The sequence below is a fragment of the Mustela nigripes genome, chromosome 13 (genome assembly GCF_022355385.1).
Source record: "Mustela nigripes isolate SB6536 chromosome 13, MUSNIG.SB6536, whole genome shotgun sequence".
In the NCBI taxonomy this organism is placed as follows: domain Eukaryota; kingdom Metazoa; phylum Chordata; class Mammalia; order Carnivora; family Mustelidae; genus Mustela; species Mustela nigripes.
The window spans coordinates 85,067,755-85,092,340 of NC_081569.1; the positions used below are offsets into that span (position 1 = coordinate 85,067,755).

The following is a 24,586-nucleotide window of genomic DNA, read 5'->3' on the forward strand; positions in this document are numbered from 1 at the left end:
GTTTGTCTCCCTCCCAATCCCATCTTGTTTCATTTATTCTTTTCCTACCCCCCAAACCCCACATGTTGCTTCTCCACTTCCTCATATCAGGGAGATCATATGAAAGTTGTCTTTCTCCGATTGACTTATTTTGCTAAGCATAATACCTTCTAGTTCCATCCACATCATCACAAATGGCAAGATTTTATTTCTTTTGATGGCTGCATAGTATTCCATTGTATATATACACACCATATCTCCTTTATCCATTCATCTGTTGATGGACATCTAGGTTCTTTCCATAGTTTGGCTATTGTGGACATTGATGCTATTAAACATTCAGATGCACGTGCCCCTTCGGATCACTACGTTTGTATCTTTAAGGTAAATACCCAATAGTGCAATTGCTGGGTCATAGGGCAGTTCTATTTTCAACATTTTGAGGAACCTCCATGCTGTTTTCCAGAGTGGCTGCACCAGCTTGCATTCCCACCAACAGTGTAGGAGGGTTCCCCTTTCTCCTCATCCTCGCCAGCATCTGTCATTTCCTGACTTGTTAATTTTAGCCGTTCTTACTGGTGTGAGGTGATATCTCATTGTGGTTTTAATTTGTATTTTCCTGATGCCGAGTGATGTGGAGCACTTTTTCATGTGTCTGTTGGCCATTTGTATGTCTTCTTTGCAGAAATGTCTGTTCATGTCCTCTGCCCATTTCTTGATTGGATTATTTGTTCTTTGGGTGTTGAGTTTGATAAATTCTTTATAGATTTTGGATACTAGCCTTTTATCTGATGTGTCATTTGCAAATATCTTCTCCCATTATGTCAGTTGTCTTTTGGTTTTGTTAACTGTTTTCTTTGCTGTGTAAAAGCTTTTGATCTTGATGAAGTCCCAATTGTTCATTTTTGCCCTTGCTTCCTTTGCCTTTGGCGATGTTCCTAGGAAGAAGTTGCTGCAGCTTGGATTTTTTTTTTAAAGAAAGGATTTTCTCCTTATTAATAAATCTGAAAAATAATTTTAGTGTACGGTAGCAAGATTATTCTGCATAAGATCTCTGGGACCAATTTTCCTCCCAATATCTCAGAGAGACAGGTCTCTAGGTGTCCTTTCATTCTATCTCCTCATCATTGCTCTGAGCTCTGCAAGGGAACCTCTGTCCTTCCACTTCCAGTCATAAACAAAGCAGGTTACATAAATGAAATAAAGAAATGATTAAAACTACTTAGTAACAGCAAAGACTGATGCACCTAGTACTATGAGTAAGGAAACTAGGCTGTGTTGTAACCAACACAGCCTAGGGCCTGGCTTTATGTCCACTGGGAAGGACCACCAAATGTGAGGGAGGGAAAGACTTTCGACTCTGAACCCTTGTGGGTGTTCTGATACAACACTTGTCATCCCAAAGAGAGGCAGAGCATTGTTACAGTAAAAATCCCTTGAGTAGGGGCACCTGGGTGGCTTAATCATTTAAACAATTGACTCTTGATTTTGGCTCAGGTCATGATCTTAGGGTCCTGAGATGGATACCCCCAACAGAACCTCTTCCCCATGTCCTCCCCTGCTTGCTCTCTCAAAGAAAAAAAAAAAAAAATCCCAGCAGTAATATCTCTTCATGGTGTCATGGCCTATTATCCCTAAACTCTCTGCCTTTCTCCAGAAAGTCAACACTAATCTAGAATATAGACATGCACAAAATAGGATAATTTTCTCTAGTTTTAAGGTCGCCCTTAGGTTATAGTCACCTTTTAATTAAATCACTATGCAAATGTGGGGCCTTTCAATGTCTGTCAGGCACTCAATGGCAATGATGAATTTGATCTGTAATAAAGCACTTAGGTGGGAGTAAATGGTATTTTACTTTTAAAGACTTATTAATTTGAGAGAGAGAGAGAGAGAGCACAAGTCGGAGAGGCACAGGGATAAGGAGAGAGAATCTCAAGCAGACTCTGTGCTCATCGTGGAGCTTGATGCAGGGCTTGACCCCATGACCCTGAGATCATGACCTGAGCTGAAACCAAGAGTTGGACGCTTAACCAGGTACGCTAACTGACATCCTGCAAATGGCATTATAAAGCACATATTTATCCACTTATGTATTTACAGCAGTTCTATGATGTAATAAGCAGAGCACAGTTAATTTTCACTTCTATCCTTCCCAAATATATTGTCTATCTTGTGCACCATTTTTGATTTGATTATTTTAATAAATAAAAGCTTTAATGAAGACGGCACGGAGGAGAATGACAACCAATGTAGGGTTGCAGTGTGCTCACTGCCTAGTACTTCCTTGCTTTCAGTAACTACAAAAAAAGACATTTCAGTTCAATAAAATCCCAAAGAAATCCTAGTATGGTCGTGCAACCTCAAAAGCAAAGTTGGAGTTACTTATACTCACATGTATTCAGGGATATTGTGACCATTTCTTACCATTATATGTTGCCATTGATTGATTTAGCTACAATGACAAAGTCCCAATAAAAATACCGTTTGTAAAAATGTGGTTCTACTCCTTGCTTACTTTACCTCAGACACATTCTCTCCATGGTTAGAAATAAGCCATGACAGTGGTCTAGCCCTGAATTTCTACAGATCATGAGAAATCAGGCATAACCATGGTCTAACCCTGAATGTGATCTTAATGTTTCATACCACGGACAAATCGTTAACATATGGAAATAACCCCACTCGACTGCTCTGTTAATTTTTTTAATCTTATAGACTCTCCCGCTTCCCCTCTATACTCCATCGTAACTTTTCCCACTGCTCTCTTCCCATTTTGAAAGGATTCCTCTCTTCTTTGTTTAAAAGGATCTATTGGGGAAAAAACATTCTTCGTTCCTTGTTTCCACCCTGCTGTTCTGTTGGCCCCAGTGGCTGCTCAATGTTACTTCCCCAACCTCTAAATTAAATGTTCATTTTCAAGTTCACAGCTGGCCCCATTCTCCCCCCATAAAGGGAAGCTGTGGGTCCTCCTCCCCAGCTCTTAGCCCTTCGCTCTCTACTGGGCTCCCCACAAAGCAGCCTCTCTCCACAGCTGTCCTCAGATTTCTCTTTTTAATAAAGTTTGTGGTGGGCTAATGCCTCTAAATCATTTTTACCCATCACAGCCAATTACCTTCCCTCCCTAACAACCAATGCTCACTCCTCGCCCATCTTCTGGCATTGACTTTTGCCTCGGTCACCTCACTCAGTAAGACATTAAATGCTTTTCCTGGCTGTAGACGATACCCTCCCTTAGCACTCTCACAGACCGCAGAGTGAGCTCCGCGAGGGAAGCTCTGTCCTTCCAATTCCACTCATTACTAACAAAGCAGTTTACATAAAGGAAACCAAGGAGAGCCACAGGTAAATGAAGTGTTTAACACACATACAGAGAGAGAGAGAGACAGAGAGAGACAGAGACAGAGACAGAGAGAAAAGGAAATCTTTCCATGAAGACTTTTCACAGAACAGCCTATGAGGGTATTTAGCAATGTTTCCCAAAGGCTGACCTAGCGAGCAGTCTGGGCTCCTTGCTTAAGATTCACCCAGGAGGGTGTTAAACATAATGTCGGTAGCGCCCCCCCTCCCCAGGCGTTTGGCATTCAGCAGGTCTGAGAGGTGGGAGCCACCAACAGTGAGTGTAAATCAATCTCAAAAACTTGAGTAAAAGCCCATAAGCACATATTATAGTGTGTGGATGCCAAGTTTTCAACCCATGTGAGTCTTTAGAATTCACACAGTGATTAATATGTTTGGAGAGAAGTATGATAAGACTTTTTAGTGCAAGTCAAGTCCTGATGGGAGGGAGGATGAAAGGCAAGGTATGTACCGGCCTGTCCACTCACCAGCAGCTTCTAACTGTGTCTCTGTAAGGAGATGCGATGTCCCTCCCCTTCTCGTCTTCCCCCGCACCCCCCAGAAAATGTGCCTCGCAGCTCTTTGACAGGACACGCTTTTGAAAGATCCGTCCTTACAGGATCGGTAATTTATTTAGTTTGCACCTGATTTAGGCCTCATTCGAAAATGAAACAAAACAAAAATGATTAAAAATGACTGGGAGTGAAACAGAATGAGCACCTCAGTAACTCTCTCTTCCGGAAGCACAGCGAACGACCAGTTCCTTTCCCGGGAATGAAAGTGTGAAAGGGATATAAGCTAAAACCCCCTCGGACTGTGATGGGGATAAATCTTCGGGGCTTCTAATTGCCACTTTCCCCACATAGGTGCAAATGTGTATGCAGTAAAATTCCCTTCCACTAGGACCCTGCTCATTTGCAACCGTCATCCCATTCTAAGCGAGACTTTTCTTACTAAGGAATCACAGGGCCACTCTCTTTCCCCTTATAGCAGTCCTTTCCCATTGCATTCTAGGCCTGTGCTGTCTAATCCAAGAACCACAGGCACACACAGCTATGGCGCATTCAAGATGTAATGGACTCATCGGTGTTGCTGTGTGCTCCAAGTGTAAAACAGGCACCAGATTTCAAGAACTGAATATTTCCAAAAAGAATGTAAACCGTTCACTAATAGTTTTTATATTGATTAACATGCAGTGATGGCAGTGATTTGGACATATGAGGTTGAACTGAATATATTGTTAAAATGAATTTACTGTTTCTTTCCACTTTTTAAAATGTGGCTATTAGAAAACTTAATATTACCTATGTGTTGTCCATTTAATTTTGTTTATGGCACTGTCCTAGATGAAGTCCAGCGGTTTGCTTTCCATCTCAAAGCTTGTCACACCTGCTCTCTGGGCACCTTCAGTCCCTGTGCTGGTTCAATCCGTCCTGCTTGCCTTTTGGCACCCCTGCTGGAAACCCTGTCCCCTCACTCTGCCCTAATCCAGGCTCTGGAACTCCACTGCAAGCTTGAGATGTTTCTGCCTACGATCCTATCAAGTAATTTCTCCTCTTTCATTTCAAAAGATTCTCACTTCCCACCTCTTTAATGAAATCTACATTAATCTGCATTAATTTAATGCATCGGCATTTGCTGGGCACCACCTGGAGGCTAGGCACTAGGCCAGTTGTGGTGTGCAGCCCTAAACAATGTCACCACGTAGCCCTAAAATGATATGTGGAATGATGTCAACAGAAACACATAGATGAAACTGATGCTCTCCTGCCCTCAGACCCATGAGGACTATCTACTTGCAAACACCATTCCGAGAAAAGATTTAAATGTAGTGCTCATATAACACAAGTCTTCCGGCTTGGAAACTTGAAACCGCCTGATTCCGTATTAAACATTTCCCCTCTCCCACACTTTTTATTCTCCCTTGCGTGTTTCCCTGACTGCCTTACAAACTCCATTTGTCTCTGCAGTCCCCTTTCCTTTGCTGACATAGTATAAAACACCATGTAGGCATATGTATATATAAACACCATAGATGTATATACTCTCATTTATTTCTCATGGTGATGTAGACGCCATTATTGTTCCCATTAAAAGCTTGGGAAGCTTAGGCACAGGGAAGTTCAGTAACTTACCTGATGTTACGCCGATAACAGCCGAAGAAGCTGGATTTGAAACCAGGTTGCCTAATCCTACAGCCGGAGTTCTTAACCTGGAGGATAACTCCAGGCTATCCTGTCTCAGAGAGCGCACACAAATGCCAAAGCCCATGTAAGTGGAAGCTGCCGGGGCCACCTGGCGCCAAGTAAGAGAAGCAACTGACCCTCAAATGAAGCCTTTATAGGAAAAGGAAAGCTGAAGGGAGAGAGGAAGAGAGAGAGAATATGAGACAGATATGAGATATGACTGATTATTTTATTTGAATCCCTGGAGTCCAAAACCAGAAACTACCTTCGGTCTTCCTGGCTATACAAGTGCATAGAGCGTTTTGTGATCTGTAGTCATGTGTTCTTAACCAGAGCGTCGTCCTTTGTCTATAAACTATAAAAGAACTACAAGAGAGTGTAGGCACATGTTTCTAGGAAGAATCTCAAAGGAGAACCTGATTCTACATGACTGCCATGTATATAGCATCTTAGCCAAATCTCCTCTGCTATGATAAGGTGGGGACATTTGCAAGGTAGTTGGCATGTGGCTAGACTATGCTTACATTAGGTCTATCCCTGGAGCTATACTTATGTGAGGCAGAATACACTATTTCTTAGAGAAAGGCAAGTGCCACAGTGCCTAAAATCTTTTCATAAAAAATTAATCAATTGTAACTTCTAATCATCTTCTAAAATGCAGAGTAAGTGCATATTAACCTTGCTAAATTGAAAATGCATGCTTGAAACATAAGCATCCACCAGTGAATGAATGGGTAAAGAAAATGTGTGTACATATATGTGTGTGTATATACATATATGTGTATATATTTTGTATATAAATATATATATATATACGCAATATACACTATACACAATGGATATTATGCAGTCATAAAAAGAAGGAAATCCTACCATTTGCAACAACATGGATGGGCCCTTGACGGCATTATGCTAAGTGAAATCAGTCAGACAGAAAAACAACTACCATATGATCTCACTTATGTGGGAAATCTGGGGAAAAAAAAGAAAAAGAAAGAAAAAAAGAGAAATTTATAGATAAAAAGAACAGACTGGTGGTTGCCAGAGCCTGGGGATGGGGGGTGAGTGAAATGCACGAAGGGGGTCAAATGGTACAAACTTCGAGTTATAACATAAACAAGTCCTGGGGATGTAATGCAGAGCATGATGATATAGTTAATAATACTATATTGCATATCTGAATGTCGCTAAGAGAATAAATCTTGAAAGCCCTTATCACAAGAAAAAAAAAGTGTAACTATGTATGGTGTCAGATGTTAAGTAGACTTATTGTGGAAATCATTTTGCAATATATAAAAACATTGAATTATTGGGATGCCTGGGTGGCTCAGCTGGTTAAGCAGCTGTCTTTGGCTCAGGTTATGATCCCAGGGTCCTGGGATAGAGTCCTGTGTTAGACACCTTGCTCAGCGGGAGCCTGCTTCTCTCTCTGCCTCTGCCTGCTACTCTGCTTGCTTGTGCTCTCTCTCTCTCTCTCAAATAAATTTTTTAAAAACTTAAAAAAATACCAAATTATTATGTTGTATACCTACCACCAATATAATGGAATGTCAATTATATCTCAATAAGAAAAATAAAGAAAAGAAAATGCATGGTTATGTCAGCTCTTTCTCCAATCTCACTAAAAAGACAGCTTTTCAGTCCTGGTTCTGTCTGTCTTCAGACACATTTCTAGTTCCCTCCTTGTTCTGCTCTGCTTTATGATGCAGAAAGCCTGCCCTCTGCTAGGCTGGGTTTCTTGGCTTCCATAGCTCAGCAAATAGAAACACTGGTGGGAGACTGAAGACTGGGGAGAAAGGATAAAGTGGAGGATTTTTCTCCCTCCCTGGGTGCCTCAGGCAGTGAACAGGCAATGGCTGGGGCTCCGGCTACCAGTAGACAGACGGTTCTACCTTCCACCGGGTAGCCTTGACCCTTGGGCTCAGGTCACCACGACCTCCTTCTGCCCTCAGCCTGGGGTAACAGAACTGATCATTACAAAGTTAAAAAAGAAAGAAAGAAATCCCTGAAAAGTATGACTTTGAAAATGAATTTTTAGAATCTGTTCTCTTTCATTCAACAAAGAAAAGAATCAGGCACAAATAGAACCCCCCCCCCCAAATGACTGAACTCTAAAAAGTAAACTCTTATTTTGCTATATACTTCAGCACATGAGATATTGTTGAAAATGACCCATTTCCATACTCGGATTCATTCACTGTACTACCTTTCAAGTAATAATATCCAGGGAGAGGCAAAAATAGCCCACAAAGAAACCATGAAGGAAGTGAGGTTTGGTCTGGTGTATGGCGTCCCCCCGACCCCCAACTTTGACAATGCCGGCAAGAGTTTAGAGTCCAGGGCCCTTGATGTCATTAAGGAAAGTGACCTGCTAAAATGACTGTTACAAGGTTTCTTATATTATCTTTTATAGTTTACAGTTTATCTTATTTAGAAATACAGTTATCTCCTGTCCAACATCATAATGAAGAGATTTCAGCATCTAGTCTGTCCTCTCCATTCCCTATCACCTGTGTGTTTGTACCCAGAGATAAAACACTCATAATCTTCGCACATTCTACTTCTGTTGCAAAGTCAATGCACATTATTTTGGACTTTCAGTTTACTCTATGATTATAAGTCTTATTCAATATGCTTTTTATTGTTATGCAGGCCAAACATAATCCCAAATCCAAGTCCCTTCTTTTTTAGGGCATCTGGAAGAATTATATTCTGCCCCCCGCTCCCGCCCCCACTGAAGTAAGACAAGAGCATATGACTAATTCCAATCAATGAATGCCATTTTCTTGAAAATATCCATGTAACTAAGAAGATATAAAGCCCCAATAACTTGGCACATCCACTCTAAGAAATATTCTATTCAAATCCAGCACCATGAAATAATACAGTTTTTAAAATTTATATGAACTCATTAAAAATTTATACCAACTCATCTGTCCTTTGAGGACAGAGCTTGCTTGGAACCCAAAGACACTAAGTACTTAACAAGCGAATGAATGAATGATTGACCGAATGAATAACTGTACTTTCAATATCTTATCTTATTTAAATCATTCTTACTTTTCCTGTATGCTCACTTGAACACTTTAGAACTTAGAAAATGACCCTTAAGAAAGACAATTTATTCCTCAACGAGGCTAGCAATACTATTCTGGCTTTTAAAAGTTAGCATGGAATCTAAGAAGGACATGCCAGTGAGTTTTGCTTTTTGTTTTTGAACCCTACACAAAGATGATCCAGGGAGTACATGCAATTTTACATTTGAAAGTAGTTTATAGTTTTCTTTCTCTGTGTGGGTTTGGTAATTTGAGGCTGTTTATGGACTAAACATTTGTGTCTCCCCAAATTCATATATTGGAGCCCTCACCCCAGTGTGATGGTATTTGGGGGTGGGGCCCTGGGGGAGGTAATTAGATGATGTCATGAGGTAATTAGATGATGTCATGAGGTTAGATGAGGTGGAGCCCCAGTGATGGGATTAGTACTCTTACAAGTAGAGGGAGATACAGCAGAGCTGCCTCTCTCCCTCGTGTGAAGATAAAACAAGAAGGCGGCTGTTTATAAGTCAGGTAGCAGGCCCTCACCAAGAACCAAACCGACCAGCACTTTGATCCTTGACTTCCCAGCCTCCAGAACTATAATCAATGTCTGTTGCTTAAGCCACCTAGTCTATAGTATTTTGTTACAGTTGCCTGAGCTGACTAAGACAGGGGCCAACTTCTCATCTCCTCTAGCTCTTTTAGAAATAAGTCAAGCAGAGAGAGCCAATTATCATATGGTTTCACTTATTTATGGAGCATAACAGAAAGCATGGAGGACATGGGGAGTTAGAGAGAAGGGTTTGGGGTAAATTGGAAGGGGAGGTGAATCATGAGAGGCTATGGACTCTGAAAAACAATCTGAGGGGTTTGAAGTGGCGGGGGAGTGGGAGGTCGGGGTACCAGGTGGTGGGTATTATAGAGGGCACGGATTGCATGGAGCACTGGGTGTGGTGAAAAAATAATGATACTGTTGTGCTGAAAATAAATAAATGAAAAAAAAAAGAAATGTAATATTAGGGGCACCTGGGTGGCTCAGTGGGTTAAAGCCTCTGCCTGCAGCTCAGGTCATGATCCCAGGGTCCTGGGATCGAGCCCCGCATTGGGCTCTCTGCTGGGCAGGGAGCCTGCTTCCCTCTCTCTCTCTGCCTGCCTCTCTGCCTACTTGTGATCTCTGTCTGTCAAATAAATAAATAAAATTAAAAAAAAAGAAATGTAATATTATTTGCATGATACTATTAGCAAGCCACTTTCCCTTGCTTTCAGCATCCAGCTTAAGATTCTGCTGCCTCTTTAGGCAAATTAAGCAACATGTCCATTCAATGATAAGCCTGACACTTTAAGCATTTTCTAACTTTGGTTGTTCCACTGCCATTGTTGCAAGGCACTATTTGCTATGGAGCGCCAACCTAGGTATGCTGCTCCTGGGTTTTACATAATGCAAACAAATGGAAACTTTGACTCAACTCTAACACCTTCTAATTTTAGAAGATAGAGAGTTCAGTAATTCAGCCACAGATTCAGCTTTTTAAAAAATGCTCAAGATCATATTAAAACCCACATTCTTTTTTTTTTTCACTTGGTAAATAGATTTAAAACATTGCCCTGATTTGTGTCTTTCTGCAAGAGCAAATGCATTTTCCTAGAAACACGGCATTTTGCACTGCCAAACAGTTGTAGGAATAAATTCTTCAAGCACCATTTGAAGAGTTTACTTGAAATTTTGGAGTCTCACACCAAAATGCTGAATACTAAATAACAATCTGTTACATGCAATGCCAAATGAAAGTCTGCTGTCATAATTCACTAAAGTTTAGTTTTTGCGTCATTTTGATATATTTGCTTCGTTTACCAACTTAGCCACAAATCATACTTTATGATTGTCGTGTGAAGCAGTAAAATATCGTATACCTTCAGATGACCTCTATCCAAAAATGCTTTTCCCTTTTCACATTTTATCTGTCAAATAGCATTTTCTTTAAGAAGTAAATATAAATGCCATTATTGGGAGAAGCTACCGGCCTAGGACAAGTTCTAGCATTTAGTGTTCTGACAGATCTAAATTTGGATATCAGCCAAAGTCAATAAAACTTGTTCATGCAGAACCTTACCTGGTTTTCACCACATCGAGGGGGTGCATCAGGCAAATTTCTACAAGACCTGAAAGATGATAAAGAAAAGTCCAATAAACACTTATGTAAACACTGGTTCTTGTTTCCTTGACCCCCATTGATTTCTCAAGTATAAAGATTCAAACGAACACTTGGGGCTTTGGTAATGACAGCTCATAGTTAGAGACTAGTAGCAAAAGACATACTCTCCATGGGCATGGAGGTGAGGCTGTAGGGAAAAAGAAAATGAAAAAGGGATCAGATGTCCAAAATTCTAATCACATAGACAAGAATTATTATGTACCCTTCCAGTTGGATAGATAAATACATGTCAAAGGAAAGGAGGTAAGAAAAGGAGGAAAGAGAGGAGAGACGCTCTCTCAGCACCCCCACCACTGCCACTTAGGATAAATCGTAGCCTCAGTGTTTGAAGGCCTGAACTAAAGATAATGAGGTCTGTTATCTCAAGAGGTAGTTATGAGGATCCCACACATATTTAATACATTAATAGCCTAATAGAGAACGTGTATTAAGTGTTCATTGCATGCTAGACAGTATTCTAAGCAGTACTTAGAGTAAATCTATCTCATTTAATCTTCACAAGAGCTTATTGTGATAGAAGGTATTATTATCCCCATTTTACAGATGAGATCACCAAGGCACACAAGGTTAAATAATTTGTCTAAGATCTCACAGCTAAGAAGTACATAGTAGCCCCATAAAGCCCATGATCTTAACCATTGCACACCAAGAAAGAATTTCTATACCTTTTTGCAAGTCATTTGTAAAGCCCTCTCTCTTGTTGTCTGAGCAGAGAAGACTGCTCAGTTACAAACTACTTGCACGTAACAACATTAACAGCAAAAGTGGTTTTATGTACTGGGGTAGTACAAATGATTATAGCATAATTTTAGTCTTGCAGTAGTAATAATCATAGTAGTTACCTTACTTTACCTTACTTTCAGCCCCTACACAGTGATGGTCATTTAACACATGTCATCATTAGTATGCACAGCCACTAGGCAAGGTATGTATGCATTTTTTTTTTTTAAGATTTTATTTATTTGAGAGAGAGAGAGAGAGACAGTGAGAGAGCATGAGAGGGAAGGAGGTCAGAGGGAGAAGCAGATTCCCTGTGCAGCTGGGAGCCGGATGCAGGACTGAACTCCAGGACTCCAGGATCACGACCTGAGCCTTGAAGGCAGTTGCTTAACCAACCGAGCCACCAGGTACCTGGTAAGTATGTATTTAAAAAAATTTTTTTTATTTGTTTTTTTGAGAGAGAGACAGAGCACATAAGCAGAGGGAGCTGCAGGCAGTGGGAGAAGTAGGCTCTCCCCTGAGCATGGAGCCTGAGTCCCAATCGAGGACCCTGGGATCATGACCTGAGCCCAAGGCAGATGCTTAACTGACTGAGCCACCCAGGGACCCCAGGCAAGTGTGTATTATCATCATCTTTACTTGAAGATAAGCAAACAGAGGTTGATAGTGTTTGTTGATTTGCCCCAAAGCCATAGTATTTGTGGATAGTTTCTTAAGGGCAGATCATTTACCACTCTTTCCATCTGCAAACTAACTCAATTTGAGCTTAGCTGTGACTTAGTTCCCCTCTCCCATTCCATACTTACACGTATGAGTATGAGTGTCTTTAATAGCCTCATACTGGTAAGGTCCAGGAAGCACAAAGGTCCCACACCTACCTGAAATCCTGATTTCCTTCCACAGAAGTTTAGGGGATTCTTCCTGCTTAAGCCTGTTATACAGTTTACAAAGCCTTAGGTATTGACCCGAAACAACTGTCTTACTTTGACTAAAACTAACAGGATCCAATATTAACGTCTATACCACAGGTTTCCCAGCAGGAATGCTCCTTAGTCGTTGGAAGGCATTGGGTGGGGGTCTTGGGGGTGGGTGGGGGGCAACATAATCGCTAGGCCTAACCAAGAGCCTCTGTGCACTGCTCTAACTTTAGGAATAGGACTGCATGGGTGGGTTTCTTCCTTGAAACTGGTAAAGTCTCAATGCACTTCCTCTTGCTTTAAAATACACATTCCCCTTGAAATAAGATTCTTATCCTGATGCTTTCAGGGAATGATAATTTACCCCTGAGGGCATCAGTTCCTTATCTGCAAAGTGCAAAGGTAAATGGTCTATAGAACCTTAAGGTCTCATATTCTATATGTAATTATTCTTGAATTATGTATATATAAATACACATGTATTTATATATGTTATTTATTTATTGGAGAGGGAGAGAGAGAGAGAGAAGGGCAGGTGCAGAGGGCAAAGGGAGAAGGAGAGAGAGAGGCTCTTAAGCAGGCTCCACTCAGTGGGCTTTGATCTCAAAACCCTGAAATCATGACCTGTGCTGAAATCAAGAGTCAGACACTTACCTAACAGAGGCAACCAGGCACCCCTGTAAGTTTTACTTATCGTTCTAACTTAAACTTTAATATATTAGCTAGAAGAGGATAAAGCTCTAATCCCATAAATAGGATTTACCCTGGAAACTCAGACTTGTAAAATACCTTCTTACCAAGCACTGCAAGAAACATCTATCAAGTGTACTTCTTTTAAAAACTTATTTATTTGAGAGAGAGTGAGTGTGAGTGAGGGGTAGGGCAGAGGGAGAGGGAGGGAAGCAGACCCTCTGAGCATGGAGGTGCATATGGGGCTTGATCCCACAACCCTGAGATCATGACCTGAGCCAAAAGCAAGAGTTGGCCACTTACCTGACCGAGCCACCCAGGCTCCCCTATTAAGTGCACTTCAGTGCATCTCATGAACATAAAGGAATAAGACACTCAGAATCAGTTTGCCAAAGGAGTACGCAGTTTCTTCACTGATGTGGCATTAGAGTATAAAGAAAATATTAAACACCAAATAGCCCCAGTTGTTGTATCTCTCAAGAAATTTACCAAAAGAACCAACAATTCCAACAACTTATTAAAAGTAATAGCAGAATTCGAAGAATCTGTTCACATTTACCTATACGTAATTGCAAAATTATTCTACTTTCCTGTTTGCCAATAGGCATTTCCAGTAGTAAGTAGATACTACATTAGGTTGGTAGAGTTTTTGGGTTCCTTAAAATTACTTTCTAACCTCTAGAATGCCCTGAAACATTCATTTTATCCATTTTATCTAACAAACTTACACTGGTGTCTAGTGTTGAGAATGGAGTCTAGTGAGGGGAACAGATGCATAAGAACAGTAATTCATGGGAGGAGGTGCAATGTTCAGAGTTTATAGAGACACAGTAGAGAGGTCCCTGAGCCAGCCTGGGGTTGGGTGAAGTGGGGAAAAGGGCCTCGAGGCTGAAAGAGGACAGAATAAGTATCAGGCATGGAGGGGACACTACACACAAAGAGAAGGAAATAAGAAAGAACATGATGAACATTGTAGTAGCTGAGGGTTAAGAGCAGGACACAGCAAGAGATGAGGCTCTAAGTGTATGGATATATGTTGGTCACGGTCAGATTCATGCTCAGGCACTTGTAATTCAACCCAGAGTCCATGAGGAGCCAGTAAAAGATATTTTAAAAAAATAGCTTCTTGGTTGTTTTTTCTTATTCTTATTGTATTCCATCTTCATTGAAGACATTCTGAGAGATTTTAAGCAGAAGCGAGATATTAGCCTCTGTTAACACGATCGCCCACAAATTAGTAATATATCCAGTAATCCTCCCACTGCTCTCAGTTACACAGTCACATGTAAACCTGTGAGCACTGAGGCTCCAACCCTTACCCTTTGGTTACCAGTAAAAGCCCCACCTCTCATCATGACAGCATAGATGGCCTGATGTCTCATGTACCTCTAAGTCTGAACGAGTCAATGCCCATCTATGAAACTACCTGCTAAAAGATAACTTGGCCCATAGGAAAGTATGACTTACATTGCCAAATACAACGTGTTTAGTCCAGAACCCCATAGTTATTCATTCATTGTTGCTTTTAAGCAAAAGAAATAATTTCGTAGAGTTCAAGTTAGCAGCATCTTTCTGCATCAGAAAGAATGAAAGAGGTTTTGATTTTCAGTCAGAGTTCAAAGTTAAATCCAGATCAACTCAGGGTGAGAATGGCTGCTTGTTGTCCTCTACTGGGTATCTAAGGTCTATGAGACTCTGATGATGATGATGATGGTGATGGTGATGATGATGGTGATGATGATTACTATTTTTTGCTTTAAACCATGTTTCTTTATTTATTTTGTGATTCTTTACGTTCAATTTAGTGAACATAAACTATTATTAGTTTCATGGGGTAGAATTTAGTGATTCTTCAATTGCATATAACACCCCGTGCTCATCACATCAAGTGCCTTCTTAAAGCCCATCACCCAATTATCCCTTTTCTCCTCCCACTTCTCTTCCAGCAAACCTCTGTTTCCTAGAGTTCCGCATCTCTTATGGTTTGCTTCCTTCTCTATGTTCATCTTATTTTTCCTTCCCTTCCCCTATGTTCATCTGTTATGTTTCTTAAATTCCACATATGAGTGAAATCTTATGATATTTGTCTTTCTCTGACTGACTTATTTCCATGAGCATAATATCCTCTAGTTCTTTCCACATTGATGCAAATGGCAAAAGTTCATTCTTTTTGATGGCTCAGTAGTATTCATACAAACACACACACACACACACACACACATATGTGTATATATATATACATAATCACCTCTTCTCTATTCATTCGTCAATGGACATCTGGGCTCTTTCCACATTTTGGCTATTCTGGACATTGCTGCTATAAACATTGGGGTGCATATGCCCCTTCAAATCACTATGTTTGTATCCTTTGGATAAATACATAGTAGGGCAATTGCTGGGTCATAGGGTAGCTCTATTTTCAACCTTTTCAGGAACCTCCATACTGTTTTCTCCAGAGTGGCTGCACCAGTTTGCATTCCCACCAACAGTGGAAGAGGGTTCCCCCTTCTCTGCATCCTCACCAACATCTGTCATTACCTGACTTGTTAATATTCACCATTCTGATCGGTGTGAGGTGGTATCTCATTGTGGTTTTGATTTGTATTTCCCTGATGCTGAGTGGTGTGGAACATTTTTTCATGTGTCTGTTGGCCATTTGTATGTCTTGTTTGGAGAAAGGTCTGTTCATGTATTCTGCCCATTTCCTGACTGGATTATTTGTGTTTTGGGGGTAGAGTCTGATAAGTTCTTTATAGATTTTGAAAACTAACCCCTTATCTGATATGTCATATGCAAATATATTCTAACATTCTGTGAGTTGTCTTTTCATTTTGTTGACTATTTCCTTTGCTGTGCAAAAGCTTTTGATCTTGATGAAGTTCCAATAGTTGATTTTTGCTTTTTTCTTCCCTTTGGAGATGTATCTAGGGGGAAGTTGCTGCGGCCAGTGTCAAAGAGGTTGCTGCCTGTTTTCTCCTCTAAGATTTTGATGGATTATTGTCTTATATTTAGGTCTTTCATTCATTTGGGTCTATTTTTGTGTATGGTGTAAGAAAGTGGTCCAGTTTCATTCTTCTGCATGTGGCTGTCCAATTTTCCCAAGACCATTCATTGGACATTCTTTCCTGCTTTGTTGAAGATTAGTTGACCATAGCATTGAGGGTCCATTTCTGGGCTCTCTATTATGTTCCATTGATCTATGTGCCAGTACCATACTGTCTTGATGATTACAGCTTTGTAATAGACCTTGAAGTTTGGAATTGTGATGCCACTAGCTTTGGTTTTCTTTTTCAGTTCTGTTGGTTATTTGGGGTTTTTTCTTGGTTCCATACCAATTTAAGGATTATTTGTTCCAGCTCTGTGAAAAATGCTGATGGTATTTTGATAGGGATTTCAGTGAATGTGTAAATTGCTTTGGTTAGCAATGATATTTTAACACTATTTTTTCTTCCAATCTACGAGCATATAACGTTTTTCCATTTCTTTGTGTCTTCCTCAATTTCTTTAATAAGTGTTCTATGGTTTTCAGAATACAGATTCTTTATCATTTTGGTTAGGTTTATTCATATAAATACTCATATTTTATGGTTTTCCCTGCAATTGTAATTGGGATTGATTCCTTGATTTCTTTCCCCTGCCTCATTGTTAATGTGCAGAAATGCAACTGACTCTGTGCATTGGTTTTATATTCTGCAACTTTGCTGAATTCTTGCATCAGTTCTAACAATTTTTTGCTGGAGTCCTTTGGATTTTCTACATAGAGTATCATGTTGTTGTTTAAGAGTGAAAGTTTGACTTCTTCTTTGCCAATTTCGATGTCTTTCATTTCTTTTTTTTTGTCTGATTGTTGAGGCTAGGACTTATAGTACTATGTTGAACAACATGGCGTGAGTAGACATCCCTGTTGTGTTTTTGACCTTAGGGGAAAAGCTCTCAGTTTTTCTCCATTGAGGATAATATTTACTGTGGGTTTTTCCACACATGGCTTTTATGATATTGAAATATGTTCCTTCTATCCTTACACTTCAGAGAGTGAGTTTTTAATCAAGAAAGGATGCTGCATTTTGTCAAATTATTTCATGCATCTATTGAAAGACACATTGGCTCCTGTCCTTTCCTTTATTAATGTTGTGTATCACACTGATTGATTTGTGGATGTTAAACACCCTTGCAGACCAGAAATCCCACTTGGTCAATGTGAATAATCCTTTCAGTGATTAGATCCTTTAATGATCAGATCCTATGAGCTAGTATTTTGGTGAGAATTTTTGCATCCATGTTCATCAGGAATATTGATCTGTAATTCTCCTTTTTGTTGGGGTTTTTGGTTTTGGGATCAAGGTAATGTTGGCCTCATAGAATGAGTTTGGAAGTTTTTCTTCTATTTCTATTTTTTTGAAACAATTTCAGAACAATAGGTATTGATTCTTCTTTAAATGTTTGGCAAAATTCTGCTGGGAAACCATCTAGCCCTAGACTCTGTTCTTTTTTGTGGGATTTTTGATTACTGATTCAATTTCTTTGCTAGTTATGGGTCTGTTCAGGTTTTCTATTTCTTCTGTTTCAGTTTTGATAGTTAATATCAAAATGCACCCATTTCTTCCAGATTGCCTAATTTATTGGTCTATAATTGCACATAATATGTTCTTATAATTGTTTTTATTTTTTCAGTGTTGGTTGTGATCTCTCCTCTTTCATTCATGATTTTATTTATTTGGGTCTTTTTTCTCTTTGATAAGTCTGGCTAGGGGTTTGTCAATCTTATTAAATTTTTCAAAGAACCAGCTTCTAGTTTCATTGATCTGTTCTACTGCTTTTTTTTTTTTTAATTTCTGTATCATTGGAGTTGATATTTAGGCTTTATTTAAGGATAGTTAGGCTTTATTCAGTTTGGATTTAGGCTTTTTTGCTGTTCTCTTCCACCTCCTTAAGGTGTAATGTTAGATTACATTTTGAGACTTTTCTTGTTTCTTGAGAAAAGTCTGTATTGCAATATATTTCCCTCTTAGAACCACCTTTCCTGTACCCCAAATGTTCTGAACTGTCATGTTTCATTTTCATTTGTTTCCAAGTATTTTTTAATTGTTTTTTAATTTCCTGGTTGGCTCACTCATTCTTTAGTAGGATATTCTTTAACTCCATGTATTTGTGGTCTTTACACAATTTTTCCTGTCATTGACTTCACATTTTAAAGAGCTGTAGTCTGAAAACATGCAAGGTGTAATTTAAATCTTTTTGCACCAGTTGAAACCTGATTTGTGACCCAGTACATGATCTATTGTGGAGAATGGTCCATGTGCATTCAAGAAGAATGTGTATTCTGTTCTCTGTTGCTTTAGGATGAAATGTTATGAATATATCTGTGAAATCCACCTGGTCCACAGTGTCATTCAAAACCCTTCTTCTCTTGTTGATCTTCTGCTTAGATGATCTGTCCATTTCTGTGAGTGGGGTGTTAAAGTCCCCTACTGTTATTGTATTATTATCAATGAGTTCCTTTATGTTTGTTATTAATTGGTTTATATACTTGTCTGCTCCCAAGTTAAGGGCGTAAATACAATTGTTAGATCTTTTTGTTGCATAAACACTTTTATTATGATATAGTGCCCTTCTTCATCTCTTACATCTCTTACAGTCTTTGGTTTAAAATCCAGTTTGTCTGATAAAAGGATTGATACTCTAGCTTTCTTTTGACATCTACTGGCATGATAAATGGTTCTCCAGCTCCTCATTTTCAATCTGGAGGTGTCTTTGTGTCTATTGTGACTCTCTTGTAAAAAGCATATCAATGTGTCTTTTTTTTTTAATCCATTCTGATTCCTATGTCTTTTTATTGAGGAATTTAATTCATTTACATTCAGAGAAATTGTTGAAAAATAAGAATTTAGTGCCCTCATATTACCTACAAAGTATCTGTTCCTGTAGATTGTCTCTCTTCCTTTCTGGCCTATGTTATCTTTGAGCTCTCTCTTCACTTAAAGGAATTTAATATTTCTAGCAGGGCTGGTTTAGTGTGCACAAATTCCTTTAGATTTTGTTTGTCCTGGAAACTGTTTGTCTCACATTCTATTCTGAATGACAGCCTTGCTAGATAAAGTATTCTTGGCTGTATAGTTTCCCATTTAGAATCCTGAATATATAATGTCAGCATTTTCTGCCTGCCAGGTCTCTGTGGATGGGTCTGCTGCCAGCCATAGGTTTTTACCCTTGTAGGTTAAGGATCTCTTGTCCTGACCTGCTTTCAGAATTCTCTCTTTTTCTCTGAAAATTGCAAGCTTCAGTATTCTATGCTGAGGTGTTGACTTATTTTTATTGATTCGAGGGGGTTCTCTGTACTTCCTGGACTTGAATGCTTATTTCCTTTCTCAGATTACTAAAGTTCTCAGCTATAATTTATCCAAATAAACCTCTTTGTCCCTCTCTCCCTTTCTTCCTCTTCTGGGACTCCTATTATCTGGATATTTCACTTTATGGAATTGCAAGGTTTTCTAAGTTCCTCACTGTAATCCTGTAGTTCTCTTTTTCTCGTCTTTTCTGTTTCCTCATTTTCCATCATTTTATCTTCTGTATCACTGACTTTCTTCTGCCTTGTTTATCTTCATGTTCTGAACCTCCATTTGGGACTGCATCTCAGTAATAGCATTTTTAATTTCAGCCTGACTGGATTTTAATTCTTTTATTTCTCTAGGAAGGGATTCTCTAGCATCTTCTATGCTTTTTTCAAGCCCAGCTAGTATCTTTATAATTGTTGTTTTAAATTCTAGTTCAGACATCTTACTTTTACCCTTATTAAATCTCTTGCAGTGCGTAGTACCTCCTGTTTTTCTTTTGGGGTGAATTTCTTTGTCTCATCTCTCTGTTTCGTCCAGAAGAGAACAGAAGAGAGAAAGAGAAAACACAACAATAACCACAACAGAAACAAAAAACAAACCAGAAATAAACAAAAACAAAACAAGAAAAAAAGCAAAACAAAAAACTAGACCCTGGGTGTGTTTTGGTCTGCTTCTTAAAAGAAACTAGATCCCAAAATAAGAAAGGAAGAAAAACTTATATCTGTACCAAAAAAATAAAATAAAATAAAATACAATGAAATGAAACAAATAAAAATACACATAACATATATAAAAATAAAAATTTAAAAAGGAAGAATTGAAAAAATAAAATAACAAAAAAATCATACTGAAAGACTTAAGAATAAAAATCCCACAGATGCTATATCCTGCCTTCCCCAAGAGATGAAGCTTTGCAGCTCTCTATGATCAGTATACTTGGTGCTGGCCAGTTGTTCTTGCTGGTCTTTCTGGGGGGCAGCGAGGGGAGGAAGTTGTGCAGATTCTCAGGTGCCCTTGCCCTTGCAGAAATGTACCTCCCTCACCAGGGGGCCGGGCTCACTGTAAGCCGCTCTGGATTGGGCTAGGTGGTGCTGTTTTGCTCCCTGAAGGCTTTCAGCACCATTGAGTAGGATGAAAATGGCAGCTAACTGGAGCTAAAGTTTGGGGGCCCCCCACTCTTCAGTGAGCCCTCACAGAAAAGCAATCACTCTTGTCTCCTGGTTTCTGTCCGAACTCTGAGTTCACCCAGGCTGCGATCATGTATTTTTATCTTGGGCACCCGACTGAGCTTCAAAACTCCAAATTTTACTGACTCCTGCAGTGCAGGAGGGGGATCTCACCGTGCTTCTGCCTCTTGCTGGGCCCCTGCCCTGAAAGTGGTCGCAGGACCATGCAATGGTTTGTGGTTTATAGCAAAAACCCAGCAGAAAGCTGCACCTAGACTCACTGTGTGCAGCTGGCTTCCCTCTTCGATGACTGGGAACTCTGCTACACTCAGGTACTCGGTTTTCTTGTGACCCCGGTGATCCTGAGGCTACGATGTTCCACCTGGGTTTCTATTCCCCTTCACCAACTGAGCACCTTAAGGCCAGGGATGTCCCCCACTGTAGCAGACTTCTGAAAGTCCCAAATTCACACCCCACTCCTTAAGTGGGCTCCCTCCCCTTCACTGTATCCTCTGATAATAACCCCAAATTCAAGTCTCCACACCTCCTACCTTCCAAAAAGTGGTCACTTTGCTATTTGTAGAACTGCAGCAATTCTTTTCTCTCTCAATTTCTTTTCTTTTCTCTGATTTCATAGGTATTCAGAATGATTTAGTAACTACCTGTATTCAAGGGACTTAGGGTCCCCTACTCCTCTGCCATCTTAACAACTCCTGGTTATTTTTTATGGAGATAGGCATAAAAATGGAACAGGATGAATCATGTTGCCATAGGCCTGGACGTGACCCCCAGAAACTGAATTGTTAAAGTTTTCCATTTAGTGTAAGTCCCTTCTCAATATGTCTTATCTGTGCCCACCTTTGAAATCCATCAGCCTTTCAGACACCCTTGATGCTGCTTCAGCCTATGTCCCCAGCACCTAGCACAATACTCTGCGTGCACAGAAACCTTAAGAATCCCTTGGTAATCAATCAGGTGCTAATTGATTGGTTGCCTTCTCACATTTATGAAGCACCTGAACGTCTGGGTATGTGATTAACAATATTGCAATTCTGTATTCAAGTACTAAGTGTACCTTATTTCATATAATTTTTACCAATATTTCTTGGCCTTACTTGCTTATTCATATAATACTCGGGCCAATGAAATAAACGCAGAATAAATAGCTGCCAGTTCAGTTTATCTTGAGAATTAGTGGACACAATGGTAGGTGCCTTAGTCCTAATCAGCTTTAATTCATTTATTCGACAACTTTTTATTGAGCTTACTGAGTTGAGTGCCAGTCATTATGTGAAGTGACGGGATGCAAAGGTGAGTAAGGCAAATGGAGTCTCCGTCCTCATGGAGCTTTTAGGCAAGAAAACAGATGTTTGCAGTGCCATGTAATAACACTGTGGGAGCACAACAAAGGGCACATGTATCAGTGAGACTCAGGTCCAGGTACAACAGCAAAAAACCCAAATAGCAGTAGTTTAAAAGAAATGGACATTTTCTCCAACATGAATGCCTTGAGATAGATCAGATCTCAACAACGTTAAAGACTACCTCTGTCTTCTTGGTGAGTTGTGTGTGCCCGCCACTCTCAAAGTCACCTTACTGTCTAGGATAGCTGCTAACAACTTAGCAATTTACATTTCCAGTCCAGACTTCTCTTTGCAAATCTCTTATATATCCAATTGCCTATTTGGCATCTGTGATTGGATATCTAACAGACATGTCAAAATTCATATACCTAAAACTGGACTCTGTTCTCTCTTCCTCTCTAGCCCTACTCCAAGCAAAACAAAAACAAAAAACTAGAGCAAAAACGAAACCAGGGGCACCTGGGTGGCTCAGTGGGTTAAGCTGCTGCCTTCGGCTCAGGTCATGATCTCAGAGTCCTGGGATCGAGTCCAGCATCGGGCTCTCTGCTCTGCGGAGAGCCTGCTTCCTCCTCTCTCTCTGCCTGCCTCTCTGCCTGCTTGTGATCTCTCTCTGTCAAATAAATAAATAAAATCTTAAAAAAAAAAAAAAACGAAACCAAACAAAACAAAACAAAGCAAAGACCAACCTATTCTACCTTAGACTCACCCTGGATTCCTCTTTCTCTCAAAACCCTATTTCAACTTATCAGGAACTCCCTTTGGCTCTCCTTCAAAATATATCCAGACTTCCACCTTCTCTCACTTCCTCTACTGTGCCCACTTGGTCCACATCACGATCATCATTTCTCGGCGGATTAACTGCAGCACCTCATTAACAGGTCTCCCTCCATCCACCTTTGACCCTTTCCATCTGTTTTCACCCAGCAGCCTGAGTGATCCTTTTAAAGTGGAAGTCATTTCATGCCATTCCTCTGGTTAGCAATGGCTCCCCATTTTACCCAGAGAAAAGCCATATGCCATCCTGGCCTGCACTCCTTCTCTCACCAATTCTCTTAGTACTCCCCCGCCTCACTCGTTCCACTCTGGCAGCACTGGCTTCATCACTGTTTCCCAAACTTGCCAGGACCACTTCAGCTTTTAGCCTTTGTACTACCCATTTCCTCTGCTTGGAAAGCTCTTCCCCAAGTCTCTACTTGCCCAACTGGCTTTGCATGGTCAGTGAGTAACCCTGACTACTACCATGGAGGTCTGTCCTTCCTCACCCTAGCACTGATGAAACTCTTCATGCAGCTCAGTTTTTGCCTTTTTCCATAGGCTGTATCAACTTCTAACATAGTACATTGTTTACTTACTTATTACATTTATTCTTTCCTGTCCATCTCTCCCAGCAGAATAAAAGCTTTACCAAGGTAGAGATCTTTGCCTATATTGTCCACTCATATGCACTAAATACTCAGAACATGCCTGACAATAAATATTTGTTGAAAAAAGAAACCAAACTATATAAAAAAAAAAATAAGCCTGCTACAACAAGATTCCTTTCTCATGGTATAAAGAGATAAAGTTTTAAGAATTTAGTATACCAAACAAGAACTCACTCAGTCTTTCAAGGAATCCATAATAATGTTTAAAATAGCAAGTCCACTGATAGGTTCTGAGTCCATAGCTATTCTCCAAGTAGAACTGGATTATTCCAAATATAATTCTGGTAAGTAACATTCTGCAAAGCAGAAAGCATCTCAACATCTCTGTGAACTGCAAAGGAATAGCAGTGCAGACCAAAATTGAGGTTGTAAAGTATCCCCAGGATGTCAGTTACAAGTAAAGCCTATGTTTTCCTTTCAACAAGCTCAAGTCTTCACATTGTACTGTAGCCCCTTTCTTGGCATTTTCAAATCGAAGACTTCTCTTTTGTTCTCTCAGTTTTACCCTAATCTAACCACTACCCTAAATGATTTTGTGTAACGTGTTTAACTCTTTAAAATATAAAAGAATCATTTTATTTTTTTTAAGAGAACCACAGAGGAATAAATGGTTTCAAACTGTGCAAATCTGAAATTCAAAAATAGAACTGCTATAGACAGAACTGATATTTTTTCATCTACTCTACTAGTCAAGCAAATCATTACAACATCCTATTTGATAGCCTGCCCAGAAAATGTGGTAGCCCCACTGAATTATAAGCAATGTGAGACTCATAAAGGGAAATCAAATATATTATGCTTCCCCCTAATAACAGTTAAGGTGCACTACCTTTGTGGCACAGCAAATTAATATTCTGCACACTGAATTGGCCAAATAGGCAATGTGATTTGGCAGGTTTGAAAGATGTTGTTAAAAGTTATGCTTTTGGGCAAGACACAGCCTTCACTGAAAAATGTGAAGTGAATATTTTCATAGAAGTTTACTGTTAGCATGTATTTTTCTAAAGAAACTAAGCAGTGGCTGTTAGCAGGTATCTGAAGGAAGTATAATAATTTCCTCCATGCATATCCCTTATTTGTATAGAGTTGATTATCTAATTGACTTCAGAATTTAGAAAGATACATTTTAGAGGCATAACAGATGTATACATTGAGGTCTAAAGATCAAAGTAGATAGAACATGTACAAAAGAGGAAGAGAAGTTGAGGCAGTGTTTAA

At 39.7% G+C, this 24,586-nt stretch overlaps 1 protein-coding gene across 1 annotated transcript in view; it reads right to left on the bottom strand.

The window, feature by feature from the left end:
* Positions 1-24,586, bottom strand: part of SLC25A21 (solute carrier family 25 member 21) — a 500,058-nt gene that overhangs the window by 177,107 nt on the left and 298,365 nt on the right. The window contains exon 2 of the mRNA XM_059373107.1: positions 10,654-10,702. Within this exon, the coding sequence (XP_059229090.1) occupies positions 10,654-10,702 (49 nt within the window). The remainder of the gene's footprint in view (positions 1-10,653; positions 10,703-24,586) is intronic.